This window comes from Bidens hawaiensis, unplaced genomic scaffold (genome assembly GCF_021521415.1).
Source record: "Bidens hawaiensis isolate Kalapana, Puna unplaced genomic scaffold, B.hawaiensis_p1.1 tig00016205_1, whole genome shotgun sequence".
NCBI classification, from domain to species: Eukaryota; Viridiplantae; Streptophyta; class Magnoliopsida; order Asterales; family Asteraceae; genus Bidens; species Bidens hawaiensis.
In genome coordinates this window covers 29,033-43,423 of record NW_027492478.1, presented here as the reverse complement: position 1 = coordinate 43,423, position 14,391 = coordinate 29,033, and the positions used below count along the sequence as shown (strand labels likewise).

Below are 14,391 nucleotides of genomic sequence, written 5' to 3'. Positions count from 1 at the left end.
AGTATCCTACATAACCGTATTCAAGATTTCAAGTGTCTGCTATAAAAAAATAGGCCATGTATAAATTTGTTTTTACAGATTATTTGTCCCAATTAAACATAAGCGGACTAATTGCTAAATTACTTGATTAATTTTTAGATTCTAAGGCCCGATTAAAATTAAACAAACTAATTGCTAAATTATTATGCTCTATTTTTTTAGATTTTTTTGCCCCACGTAAACATAAACATACTAAATGCTAAAATACTCGTCCTTATTGCATGTTTTTTGGTCCAGTTTCACCTGTTATGAAAGAACATAATATGCGCTGAAGAGTCCGAGGCGCGGGATTTCAAAAGGAGATATATACAAAACCGAATTCGAAAACCCGAGTGTAAGGGGCAAGGATCTTTAATGGGTGCATCAAAGTACAAAATATAAATTCTAAAACTTTAACACACTAAAAAGGATTTTGAAGCACAAAACTAGAAGGACCAAAGACATCATTACCCAATAGTTGATACACCATATAGCAATTTTATTAATTCATAATAAACCTATATTATTATAATAAGTAAACTTAAGATTCAAATAAGAAACCATTGCCTATTTGAATGCAAGCAATCTCACTGTACTCTTTACTCTCCAATGCTTTAGCTACCCAATTCTTGAGATCTTCAATCAGAAGCTACCTAGATATATAGATCTCTCTTCCAAGTAACATCCCTTACATAATATTATTATACATTCTATATTCATATATCAAAACTCGTGTTTTATTTCATTTTCAAACAGGTACCAACTATGGCCGCACGAGCCTCATTCTCTCATGAGTCAAGGATGGTTAAAATGCCGTTGCCTAGTTCGGTCTTGCTTAAAGATTATTTACTCGATGATCTTAGCTCGTGCTCTAGCAATGGCTTTCGGTCTTATCCTCGTAGACAATGTTGCACCAAGGTTCGATACTTGATTGAAATCGATCTTAATAAACATGTTAAGTTGCCGCAAGCGAATAACAAGGTTCGTAAAAACAAATCGAAGACTAAATTGAAGTTGAAAGCTTCTTTGGTAAATGTTTTCAAGAGTTTTAAGTTTTCTAGCACTGGATCCGGATCGGGTAGTAAGAAAACTAAGTTTTTACCAAGGAATTTGTCGCGGAAGCTATCGATGCATGGCTTTTGGAAGAGAAGTAGTAATCAAGAGAAGAAAGAGATCAAAAAGTTGAATTCGTTCGACGAATCGATCAAATGTAAAGAGAATATCCTTCCTCCGGTCGCCAGCATCACGACAGAGAAAAGTATCAGTAACAGTAGCAATAATAGTAATAACAGCCCGACCTCGTCGGACAGCTGTTTTACCATCACCTCTAATTCCTCTACCACATGTGGTTACTCGAAAACCAATGTAGCTCGAAACAAAACGAAGGAAAGCGAGCCGTTTAGGGTTGAGAAGACGAATGCGGCAAACGAAGAGAATGTTGTCGCGGTTACAACAACCCCAATCACCATCAGCTCCACCGACAATGCAAAGGTTAGCTTCACATCCGATGGTAGATAATGGTGGTAAAAAAAATTTTAAAACGACAACTCATACATTCTGTAAATTTGTTTTTACTTACACATTTGATAACTACTGGACCTGAACCCTACTGAGGTAATTATTGATATTAATTATACATTTTTAACTATGTTTTTCTTCGTAAACAATCAAATTCTTAGAAAAAAACCATGCAGTAATTATGATGTTTTTAACTTTTAACCTTGATTTTGAAATGCAAAAAAAATATATATTGTATATATAATATATATATATATATAATATAATTCAAATGATTTGAATTTGAATTATTGTTATTTATTATTTGTGCATTAAAGTTTCACAGCGAGTAAGATGGAGGAGACATAGCTGAGTAGGGGACGGTATAATATTATGAGGTCCACGTGTTAGTATATCTAGCGCACGTGACATACAAACTAGTGATTTTCGACCGTAGATTATGTGTTATTCTTTAGAATCTTAAATATTTTTGCATATAAAATATCTATTTATATACAACATTTACATAATTTTTATTTTCTTATAAAACTAATATTGTACATTTAAATTAAGTAGTTGACCATTCAAAAAAAAATTTAATTAAGTAGTTAACTAACATAAATTTAGTTAAGACCATGCATTGTTTTTTAGGGTATATTAGTTTTATATTTTTAAGATACACTTATATACATGATTGATATCATAAGTTTGAATTGTATTTTTCAATGAAGTATCTTCGCAAGTTCGCAAACTGTAGTTGATTAATATTATTAAAAACAACCCGATATTGAACCTTGTAGTTTATGAATTTGTTCCGCCGACAGGAAAGAAGAAAATGATTGACGGTTTTCAGTTAGTTTTACATTTATTGTGCTATTTCTAAAGGCCAATTTTATAAAAGAAAACCAGGACCAAACGCAAGCCGCGAAAACCCGAAGAATACAAAGAAAAGAAGCAAAATAAAAAAAACACTACCAAAATGATTACAATAGGAAATTAACAAAATTTTGCACCAATTATCTAAAGTTTAAGATCAAGATGTCATAATGATTTAACTTGCATTAAAATTAAATTTTCATTTATTTTGTTGCTCACTTGAATTATCTAACAAGTTTATATGTGGGATCCTTATTCTATTTTTTTTAGGAAAAATTTCCAAAATAGACCTATTTTGAAAGGAGGTTCCAAAAATGTTCCCCAAATTTTATAATTCCAAAAATGTCCCATTCTAGCTCATCCCGACGATGCGTTAGGAAGTCTTATCTTTAACACATCGTCATAGATGTGTTAGACTTCATAACGCATCGTCGGAGATGAGTTAGACTTCCTAACGCATCGTCGGAGATGAGTTAGACTTCCTAACAGATCGGCAAAGATGCATTAGACTTCTTAACGCATCGTCAACGACGTGTTAGCCTCTTGTTTGTTATTTTTAATATTATATTAATATAACTATTTATACCTATCTTTGTTTTTTATAACTTTTAATATATAAAGTTTTATATTATTTCGAATATACCGATAAAGCATGCTTATATTATCTATGGACCGACATAAATTTACTTAAACCCGAGTCATGTCAATTTAATATCGAAATATTCAATAAATTTGACCCGCACGGTTTTAAATAAAATTTATGCCAACATATAGATAAAATTAAGCATTTTCATTGGTATATTCGAAATGATATAAATCTTTATATATTAAAAGTTATAAAATCACACAAATAAGTAGAATTAGTTATATTAATATAATATTTAAATTAACAAACAGGAGGCTAACACGCCGTTGACGGTGCGTTAAGAAGTCTAACGCATCTTTGCCAATGTGTTAGGAAGTCTAACTCATCTCTGACGATGCGTTAGGAAGTATAACACATCTTTGACAATGTGTTAAAGATAGACTTCCTAACGCATTGTCGGAGATGCGTTAGAGGGGGACATTTTTGGAATTCTAAAATTTGAAGGATATTTTTGATACATCTTCCTAAAATAAGTCTATTTTAAGAATTTTCTTTTTTTTATATGAATAATGATTTTATTATTATTCAATCTAGTAGAATCTGATATATACCATTGGAAATGAATAATTTACTTGGTAAATATGAATTATCGAATTCCAGTCATTTTTGAAGTAGTGAGTTGACCTATTAAGTCAAATTCTAATCTTGGGATTTACTTTCTTGGGAATGATCATAATTTGTCTTTTTCTTCACCTTTAAACATTCTTTGTCATCATATTGACCGTGGGATGGTAATCATCTTGATTCAAAACAGTTAGCTACAAAAAAAATAGCCATCTCCACTTTGGTGGGATGGTAAAGGCTTTGGCCTTTGGGTGAGAGGTCCAGGGTTCGATCCCTGGCAATGACGGTTTAATGTAAATAGTATGAGGAAAACTTAAACATTCAAAAAAAAAAAAGTTAGATACAAAAACATTCCATAATTTTAACTTCAATATTTTACAAGTTTATTTGCGGTGACATCTTGATCTTAAGCATGCATTATGAACTTAACTATTGGACCTAATAAAATACCACGCATATGAGAACCATAACTCTTTGGTAGTTATATTTATGGATTATGATTTATGTTAATACATATTTTGTATATTGACTTTCTTGATTTATATATAAAATTATAGTCGCAACCCTAATATTGAATTTCGTTGGGTGATGATTGGCAGGATAAGTTCCAATGTGCAAAAGAAAATGAATTCAGTCCGATTTCAGTAATCGAATTCCCATCCGATAATGATAATGATGACGAAGATGAGGTCACTTCACCTTTCCAACGTAATTCCTTTTATGCAAAGGGTGAGGCTTTTGTACTCTTATTTCATGTTTTATCTTTCGAATTAAGTGTATTAATATTACCATTACACTTGGCAAAAATTATATGTTTTAGGATGCAAACGAAGACTCAAGTTTAAAGTTCAAAGAAATAAGAGCCTTGCTCAATTAAACGTACGATTAGAAGATAGACTCACATTAGAAGAGTCAGGAACACAAGGGACGTTGATGCTTGAATCATCGTTACAAACTCAACGGGAGTTTGTTGTTGAAAAGAGAGCACTTGCATTGCTTCAACTACTAAAAGCAACAATGTCTTCTCATGATCTATCAGAATCCCAAATGCCGGAGTGTGTCTTGTTAGGATTTTTTGCAGAACGGTTTACTGAAGGAAATGTCTCAAATTATATAATATTGCAAGAAGCAAAAGATTGGATTAATGGACAAACAAAAGAGGTGTTTGATCTTCAAAATAACAAAGTGGCATACATTAAAGAGACGGAGAAAGGAGTTAAGTGGTTGAATTATAACGAAGAAGAAACAAGAGAGGTTGTTTCGGAACTAGAGTTTGAAGTTTTTACCTCTTTAGTTGAAGAGATATTATTTGAATTTTATGTGTAGTTAATATTACGTGAGGACAAGAATATTCAGCTAAAAGAATATTTTTATCCTCAAAGGCATAGATATCAAAAAATACTAGCAATTTTTCGATTAACTTTCAAGTAAAGTTAGAAGTAGATTAAGAATAAGTTAGGAATTTTACACAAGAATTTAGAATAAAATATTCCATGTCATGATGCATGTTATTTGTTTATTATTTAGAAATATATTTCATTCTTAATATATTTTATTTTAGAATAAAAATGGTGTTAAATTAACTTATATTAACATAATAATTGGCCTAATTTGATGTTGTTACGTTATTGATAATATGAAGGTAAGAAATTCTTGTGAAATTCAATACTTTAATTTGGAATGATTTTTGACATAAACTTGTATCTAAACCGGACTGCCTAACTAATTGTTTAGAAAATAAGTTACCTTATATTTATTGAGATAAATGGACGTTTATGGAGTTGTAATTTAATAAGTATCTTTTAAATTTAATTATAGGTTTCACACAATAATATTTATGTGGATAAGTTACTTTTTTTTCTGTGTAATTATATTAGTGTTTGTTATAAATGACTTAATTAAAATAATTTTAAAATTTGATCAAGTTTGTTGAATCAATCTTCACATGCTAGTGAATTTAGCTTCACTTTATTCTTAATCCAAAGGAATGAACAAATGCAGACTTCAGATATTATAATATTTATTTACGAACAGACATTAATAAACACCTTATCATTTCTAGCTTTTTAAAAATACCATAGAACGACCATACTAATCACTTAAATAAACTTCTTGTACCCGGTCCCACCCTTTAATAGCAACAACTCCATGAATGAACTCCAATTTGCATGTTAAAACGGATTAGAGCTTACGGTTATAATAAAAGAAAAAATTAGACACTTAATTATGTTTAAGAAAGAGTAATTCTCCTTCTAAAAATTTTCCATTTCGGTAGTAAAAGAAAACAAAAATTTATATGTAAGCCATTGTATCAAAACGGATAATATCGATTGGTATGAGAGTAATTCCAGACATAGGACATACTAATATTTTTTTAATTTATAAACAAATTCGTGAGTTTATCATGACAAAAAGGATAATATTATGGAGTCAGATTCAACACGTAATAATTTGTCTTATATAAATAAACATCGTAATGAATTACAATTAATAACTTACACGTGTAAATTTATAATGTCTACCATCCTTACCTCCAAGATTCCTAATTCAACCTTAATTCTACTAAAAGATTATAAATGTTATCCTTCATTACAAGGCATTATATACATATAAAAACTTACAAGTTTACACGTTAATATTAACTAAAACATAAAAATGGAAGCTTAAAATTTTGTTCTCCATTTGTGATCATTGTTGGCTCAAAGATGAAGGTAGAAGAACAAACAATATCTTTGTTTGGGATTATTTTAACAAAGAGACCAAAATGGCAACAATTTTGTATTTGCTCTTCAGGGTTCCTCTTTGGATACCTTGTTAATGGCATTTGTGAGGTTGTGTTTCTCATAATATGATATTAAAATAAAATAATAATAATGATTAGTGATTTTGCATGGAAATCATGAATATGATGTTAACTATTAAGTATGTCTTTTTATTGCAGGAGTATGTGTATAACAGGCTTCAATTCAGGTATGTTGAGTTGAAATAGGGGTGATGAAACGGGTCGTGCTTGTGGGTTGACTAGTCAAACTTGACACGAACTTGAAATTTTGACATGGACCAGAAAATCTTGTCTGACGCGAATATGCGCAGGTTGACACGAACACGGTCTGCTTAACCTAACTTTTTATTTATTTATATACCTTTTGCATTTTAATACTTAATATGTTTAATTTTACAAAAAAATATATATACATTAATGTGTATAAACAATTACATTTTAATTATAAGGGGTGATAAACGGGTCGTGTTTGCATATCAACGAGTCCAACACAACAGGAACCCGAAAATCTGAAACGCATACAAAAATCGTGTCAGGCGTATGTTCCCCAACACAACACGAATATTTGTTTTTTGACACGAGGACGACCCGTTTAACCTAGAGATGGTCAAAAAAACCGGTTGGGGAACCGGTTTACCGGTTTAAACCGGAAACCGGTTTTTACGAAAACCGGTTTTTTAAAAACCGGTTTGACCGGTTTACAAACCGCCGGTTCGTCTTTCGGTTACAAGTTCTAGATCCAAAACCGGTTAACGAACCGGTTAATGGAAAAACCGGTTTTTTTTAATAACCGGTTATGGAAAAACCGGTTAACCGGTTTATAAAAAAACCGGTTTTTGACCGTTGTGGAAAAACCGGTTAACCGGTTTCTCCATAACCGGTTAACCGGTTAAAAACCGGTTTTTGAACGTTTTAAAACGGCTATATGCCCGTTTTTTTTTTTGGACCGTTTTTTTTTTTTTTTTTACCATTTTGCCCCCACAAACATCTATATATAGTTTAGGTTGGGTATTGGTTAGATCACACTCGATTATACAACTCCAAACGCTCTAAACGTTTATTTCATACGCGATTATTTTGTTATCTCACGCTCAATTATACCACATTACCACTCCATACGCTCTTATTTCGTAGTCGTTTATTTCATACTCGAGTATACCACTCTTATTTCGTAGTCGATTATCATGGCCTCCCAAAGTGCTGCTTCATCCGTCAACATGGGTGCCTCGAACACGGGAGAAACGGTCGTTCGGGTCATCCCCACGAAACGAAACCATGATGTTTGGCAACATTTCGACCTATGCGAAATGTCTAACGGTAGCCAAAAAGCTCGATGCAAACATTGTTTGAAGTTTTATGGCAAAGATGCAAACTCCACTTTAAAAGCGCATGTACAAAGGCCCTTTTGCAAGGCCTTGAAGGACGAATCGGGAAGTAGTTCGCAGCCGGAGATGACGAATCAAGGAGCGGTGTTTACGTACGACATTGAAGCGGTACGTCAAAAGTTTTCAAACTTTGTGATTCAACAAACACTTTCTTTCAACCACTTCGACAACCCTCAATTCACGGAGATGATGCAAAACTATGTTCAACCACGCTACCAACACGTAAGTCGTTCGACCCTTAGAAGAGATTGTCTTAAAGCATGGAAAAACGCTAAATCCGAACTAATTTCATACTTTTCAAACTTACAAACTGGTGTAAACTTAACAACGGATGTGTGGTCGGTACCTCATGGTTCGCCCGACTCATACATTTGTGTGACGGCTCATTGGGTTGACCCCGAGTCGTGGCAAATGATGAAACGAACCGTTGCGTTTCAATTGTTTGATTACCCGCACACGGGTAGAAATATTTTTAAAATCTTGGATAAAGTCATTCGACAATACAAGATTGAACATAAAATCTTTTCAATTTCGTTTGATAACGCGTCCAACAATACGGCCGCGGTTGGCCATTTAAAATTAAAGTATAAACCTATTTGTGATGGAGCGTTTTTTCATAGCCGATGCATTGCACATATTATCAACTTGGCCGTGCAAGATGGGTTAAACGTGATCGAAACGCAAATAAACAATTTTAAAAGATTGTTACGAGATGTTTTTAGCAATAATAAAACATTTTCAAGATACAAAAATTTTTGTGTAGAAGCTAATTGTCAATGGTTGGGGCCAAATTGGGATTGTCCAACAAGATGGAACTCGACTTGTAATATGTTTGAGAAAGCCATCCAACAAAAAGAATCATTAATTGCGTTTCATCAAATTTTGTCAAGTAGGGGTAAATGTGCACCGTACGATCCTAGAAACTGGTTATTGATTGAGATCGTTACGGAGGTCCTTCAAATTTTTAAATTGCTGTCATGTGCACAAAGTTGAGTGAACTTCATTGTAGGGGTGCACCTTATTTTGATATGGGTGTAAAAATGAAAGAAAAATTTAGAAAATATTTTCAAGAACTACCCGCTGTTTTGACATGTGCTGCTGCGTTAAACCCTTGCATCAATGTTGGTGGTATTGAAGCTTTAATAGAAAAAATTTGTGATGAGCTAGAGTTAAACGACGATCAAAACCCCTATTATAGCCAAACTTTAAAGAATGTTTTCAACACCACCTTGTCAAACATGTATGATGTCTACCTTACAAAATACGGGTCGTCTTCCCAAATTCATGACTCGTTAAGAGCTGTTGCCCAATCCCAATCCCAAACCGACATTGAAATGGGGATGTACTACATGATTTGGGAAGACGCCGGTAAACGTCAAAAGGTAAACACCCCAAGCAGTGAACTTGGAAGGTATGGTGGTACCAACTTTGTGAAACACATGACTCCGGATGAATTTAGAAGTCTTGATTTGCTGGCTTGGTGGAGAGGTAAGGAGGATGAGTTTCCGATCCTCGCCGCCATGGCCAAAGATTTACTAACGGTCCAAGCTTCCACGGTAGCTTCGGAGTCTGCTTTTTCTGTTTCTGGCAGGGTTATATCGATTAGGAGGACTCGACTCACTGCACCAGCTATAGAGATGTCGATTTGCTACAAGGATTACTTGGACTCTTTAGAAATGGAGTATGAAGCGGGCTTGTATGAAGACGAGGTCAATGAAGGACACACTCAACCAATGACCGATGAAGAAGCCGCGTACGACGATTACCTAAGAAATAGCTCGGGATCGGGTAGCGAAGAAAATTAGTTAAAGAAACAGCAAACATGGAGGCAAATCATGAGTAAGAAACAGCAAGTTGTTCATGTAATCGTGTCTAAGCATTCTTTAATGTTTGTATTTTTGAGTTACGAATATGCGATAACGATTTAATGTTTGTATTTTTAATGTAAAAACTATAAATGAAAGTTATGTGTTTTTAATCTTTGGTTTGTTGAAAACACATTCACCAACACACACTCATACTCATCTTCCAAGCAAAGAACCCTAACAACGAAAGCAAAGAATGGCTTCGGTCAGTCCGTTTTGCCTTGTAGTTACCGGTTTGCCTTGTAGTTACCGGTTTGTTTATACTGTGAAAAAATAATGGTTATTAAAAAAAAAAAAAAAACCGGTTAACCTAAAAACCGGTTATTAAAAAACCGGTTAATAAAAAAACCGGTTTATTAACCGGTTCAAACCGGTTTCTAAACCGGTCCTAACCGGTTAGACCGGTTAGGGTTTTTACAGAAAAAAACCGGTTATTAACCGGTCCGGTTATTAACCGAACCGGTTTTTTTCCGGGCCAAAAAAAACCGGTCCGGTTAATAACCGAACCGGTTTGTGCACCTCTAGTTTAACCCGATTTTTTATTTATTTATTTTTTTGCATTTTAATACTTTACATTTAAATTTTAAAAAATATATACGCATAAAACAATTACATTTTAATTATATAATCTTATGTAAATTTCTCTTTTAAAGTTAAAATTTTGGCCTAAAAATACCCAACCAACTTAATTTATGACATAAACCAAAACTTTGAAAAACTAAAAAAAAAGGTTAAACGGGTCAACCCATGAACTTGATGGGCTGCCATGAAAACGGCCCATTTAGCTAAACAAGTTCACAAGTTCCACCAGAAACTGACCAAACCCGTGTATAGTACTAAACCCAACCTTGCCAGTTTCATGTCGTGTCAGAAATGTACACCCCGTGTAGAAATGGTTGACGTATACGAATTCTAATAAACTCTAAGATACTATATTAATCGTAAACTTTCAGTTACGGGTGGTACTTCACGTTCGTGCAAAGCTTTATATATTTGATGCTCATATACATTCAAGGTTTCACACCTAAACAAATGGTGAATCCTTGGAACGTATACGTTAAGCTCTCCGTGGTTCTTATGGGTTCTCAAGGATTAACCAAAGGGTCTTTGGCTTTCCTTAATTATCCTGCACAACTCATGTTTAAGTCCACAAAGGTATGTAACATGTTAGTATGTTACATTGTTACCCATGATTTCTTTTCTTTAAATATATATATATATATATATATATATATATATATATATATATATAGGATTTTGTTTATTTCAGAAGTGTTCTTATGATGAGAAGTGTAAGAAAAGATTTTAACCAATCAAAAGTTTTCTATTTAATTTTGAATTATTTAATTCTAGAAGTATATTAATAAAAGGTTCAGGAGTTTTTTTTTTTGTAATTAATACTAATTAATGTTAAGTTATAAATGACTATAATTTAATATTTATTTTTTAATTTGATTTAATCTTCAAAAATACATAAAACAAATCACAATATTAACCTATATATACAAATTTACTTCATGTTATAGCCTACTCATTTGTATTTACCTACGCAGATCAAAAAATTAACCTACACAAACAAAAATTATTCATGATATCACATACAATTAATATTATTAACCTAAAGTTGTAAAATATTCGCAATGTTGGAATACATCATGTTTTTTATTTGTATTTTAATCTCTTTTATGTGTAGGCAATACGAGTTATGTGTAAGTGAATATTATTTATATGTAGGTGAATATATAATGAACTAGCAATCTGTGTAGGTGAATACGAGTTATGTGTAGGTGAATACGAGTTATGTGTTGGTGAAAACAAAAGAAACAAAATTTGTGTAGGTGAACATAAGTTGTGTTTGTAATACGAGTTACATTTTGATAAAAATAAAAATAACTAACAATTTGCATAATTAAACATAAGCTATATGTTGATTATTGTATTACTTGTGTACGTGATCAATTAATTACAATTCACCTACATATACATTTATTTATATATGTAGGTACGTAAAAGAAAATTCAAATAAATCTTATGTAACCATTAATGCAAATAATTTTCTCTCAATTATATTTCATTAAAGTTATTCTATATGATATTTTATGTAAAAGTCAATTTATCTTTTCTAAGATTTGTAACTTTCTACAATATTTAATATGGAGAACTATTGAGGAGTAATTAGTGGAATTAATGTTTTGAACAACTAGAAGATAATCAATGGTTGAGATCGACTTCTCGCTATAATATCACTTCTCGCATGATCCATCCCCTATATATATATATATATATATATATATATAGATATATATTTGTTAGTATGTTACCCATGGTTTCTATTTTTATTTTTAAGAATGTTTATTATTTTTTTTAACTAAGTAGTGGTTTTTTATATTATAGGTGTTACCTGTTATGATAATGGGTGCATTCGTTCCGGGTTTGAAAAGAAAGTACCCGCTGCATGAATATTTGTCCGCGGTTCTTCTAGTTATTGGCTTGATTCTTTTTACATTGGCGGATGCGAATTCGTCACCAAATTTTAATGTTATTGGTGTTGTGATGGTTTGTGGGTCGTTAATTATGGACTCGTTTATGGGTGATTTTCAAGAAGCGATTTTTACGGTTAATCCAACTACTACACAGGTAATCACCAGGAATGTAAATCGTGTCAGGTTGGCGGGTTGCGGGTTTGTGGGTTTAGTTGATCAACCCAAATACAACTTGTATTTTTATTTGTGTCAAAAACATTAAACTTAACCCGCATACACTTAATATTGTGTAATTTGAATAAAAGATGTTTAACTTGTTTAAATAAAACACTCAAATGGGTTGGCGGGTAATAATAAAGTTGTAAGCGTGTTAATCTGGTTGGTCGGTTGTAAAAATTGGGATATATGGGTCATAAACCGGTCAGGGGGTTGATCTGTTTAGCTAAACAGGCTGATGGGTCGACATGTTTAACTAAACGGGTTAAACAGGTCAACCTGAACATGACCTTTTTTTAAATGAGCTATATATGCCAACCCAGAACTTTTTTTTTCGTTTCATGTTCGTGTTTGTTTATGGGATTTAATCTTGTGATTCTATCAGATGGAAATGTTATTCTGCTCAACGATTGTCGGGTTACCTTTTCTAGTTCCCCCGATGGTGTTAACGGGAGAATTATTCAAAGCATGGAATTCATGTTATGAAGTAAGTAAATATATAAAAAATATTAGATCATAAATATATAAATACAATGTTTAATCCATTAAAGATTTTCTCTTTATGTGATAGTGTGATGTTAAACTTGCAGCATCCTTATGTATATGGAATAGTGTTTGAAGCCATAGCCACATTTGTCGGTCAAGTATCGGTTTTATCACTCGTTGCTCTTTTCGGGGCTGCTACAACTGCTATGGTGATTATATAATTTATATTGTCACACTTACTGTTTAACAAAATGATATGTTAATGATAATAGTGTTTTTTTTGTGTGTGCAGATAACTACTACAAGAAAGGCGGTAACTTTATTATTGTCCTACATAATATTTACAAAACCGTGGACTGAATAACACGGGTCAGGGCTAATATGGATAGCTATGGGCTTGATCTTGAAGATGGTGCCTGATTATAAGTATAATAAAAGGTTAGACATGTCTCTTAGAGAGGAAGGGACACTCATGGGTAGTACTCATGCATCGACCAATCATACACAATTATTTCATTTATACCTTTAAGTACCCACAAACCATAAAATAACTGGAAACACATACCCACAAGTACCCTAAGACATTTTTTGTTTAAATTTAAAAATAAATAAACAATTAAATGTAATTAAAATTAAAATTTCATTGAAAATTAATGAGTATTTAATTTTTCAAAAACCTCCAATGAGTTTGCCATGTGATAAACCTTTGCCACAAATTGTAATTTGGCAAACTACCCACATAGTTAGGGGTGGGTCTGTCATGTGGTAAACAACCCATAAACCTTACCCATACTAGTGCCCCTTCCCCTCTTAAACAAGTGAAATCGGACCCGAATGGACAAAAGAGTGTAGATGTTGAAGAAAAGATGCCTTTGGTGTAAAGATGTAAAATGGTCAATAATTTGCTCTTTGACTTTTGATTTATTGAGTTGAACCATATGTGTTTATTGGTATGATGGCTTAGATTGTATGTCGGATTTAGCTTTTGCGTCGCTCGATTTGTAATCGAAAAACCGTAGTCGATGATGTTAAAGTTCATAGATAAAATTATGTATATGTATATATGTATGTGTAGTGAAATATTTAAAAGAAACTACACTGCTAGTTGTGTTCTTGATGTTATATGTTTGTTTGTCTAATTGTCTTGATCTACATTTTTATTTATCACACTCACAGTTCACAAATGGGCCCATTTCCAAAAGCTATGAGATAGGCCCATTTAGCCCAATAACCAAATTTAATATTTCAGGTTTAAGTTGATAACAAATCAAGTTGAAAAATTTATATTGTATACCTTTTAAAACCTTTCTAAATATCATATATATACACCACACTAAATTAAAAATATCTAGAAAACTTCTTAAATATCATAATAGCTAAATCAAATTCAAATATCATATAAACCAATCTTTAATAATTAATAATATGAGAACTATAAAATTTATTTTATTCCATAATAAAGGTTCAAAATATAACAATTCAACCTTTTTATTTTTCTCAAACCTTAATATTTCAATTTATTTATTTTTATTTAAATATTAGTTATTATTTTTGTTAGTACTATGTTATACTA

The 14,391-nt window shown here is 32.2% G+C and overlaps 1 protein-coding gene and 1 pseudogene across 1 annotated transcript; both read left to right on the top strand.

The window, feature by feature from the left end:
• Positions 1 to 783: 783 nt before the first annotated feature.
• LOC143550999 (uncharacterized) lies at positions 784 to 4,927 on the top strand. The gene is made up of 3 exons (XM_077041542.1): positions 784 to 1,509; positions 4,201 to 4,309; positions 4,422 to 4,927. The coding sequence occupies exons 1-3, from the start codon at positions 784 to 786 to the stop codon at positions 4,925 to 4,927; spliced, it is 1,341 nt and encodes a 446-aa protein (XP_076897657.1).
• A 1,379-nt stretch (positions 4,928 to 6,306) lies between these two features.
• Positions 6,307 to 13,699, top strand: LOC143550959 (UDP-galactose/UDP-glucose transporter 4-like; annotated as a pseudogene).
• Positions 13,700 to 14,391: the final 692 nt, after the last annotated feature.

Coding starts and splice junctions, on each gene's coding strand:
- LOC143550999 (XM_077041542.1), top strand. CDS start 784: ATGGCCGCACGAGCCTCATTCTCTCATGAGTCAAGGATGGTTAAAATG. Junction 1,510..4,200: donor GCTCCACCGACAATGCAAAG/GTTAGCTTCACA, acceptor GATGATTGGCAG/GATAAGTTCCAATGTGCAAA. Junction 4,310..4,421: donor GGTCACTTCACCTTTCCAAC/GTAATTCCTTTT, acceptor TATATGTTTTAG/GATGCAAACGAAGACTCAAG.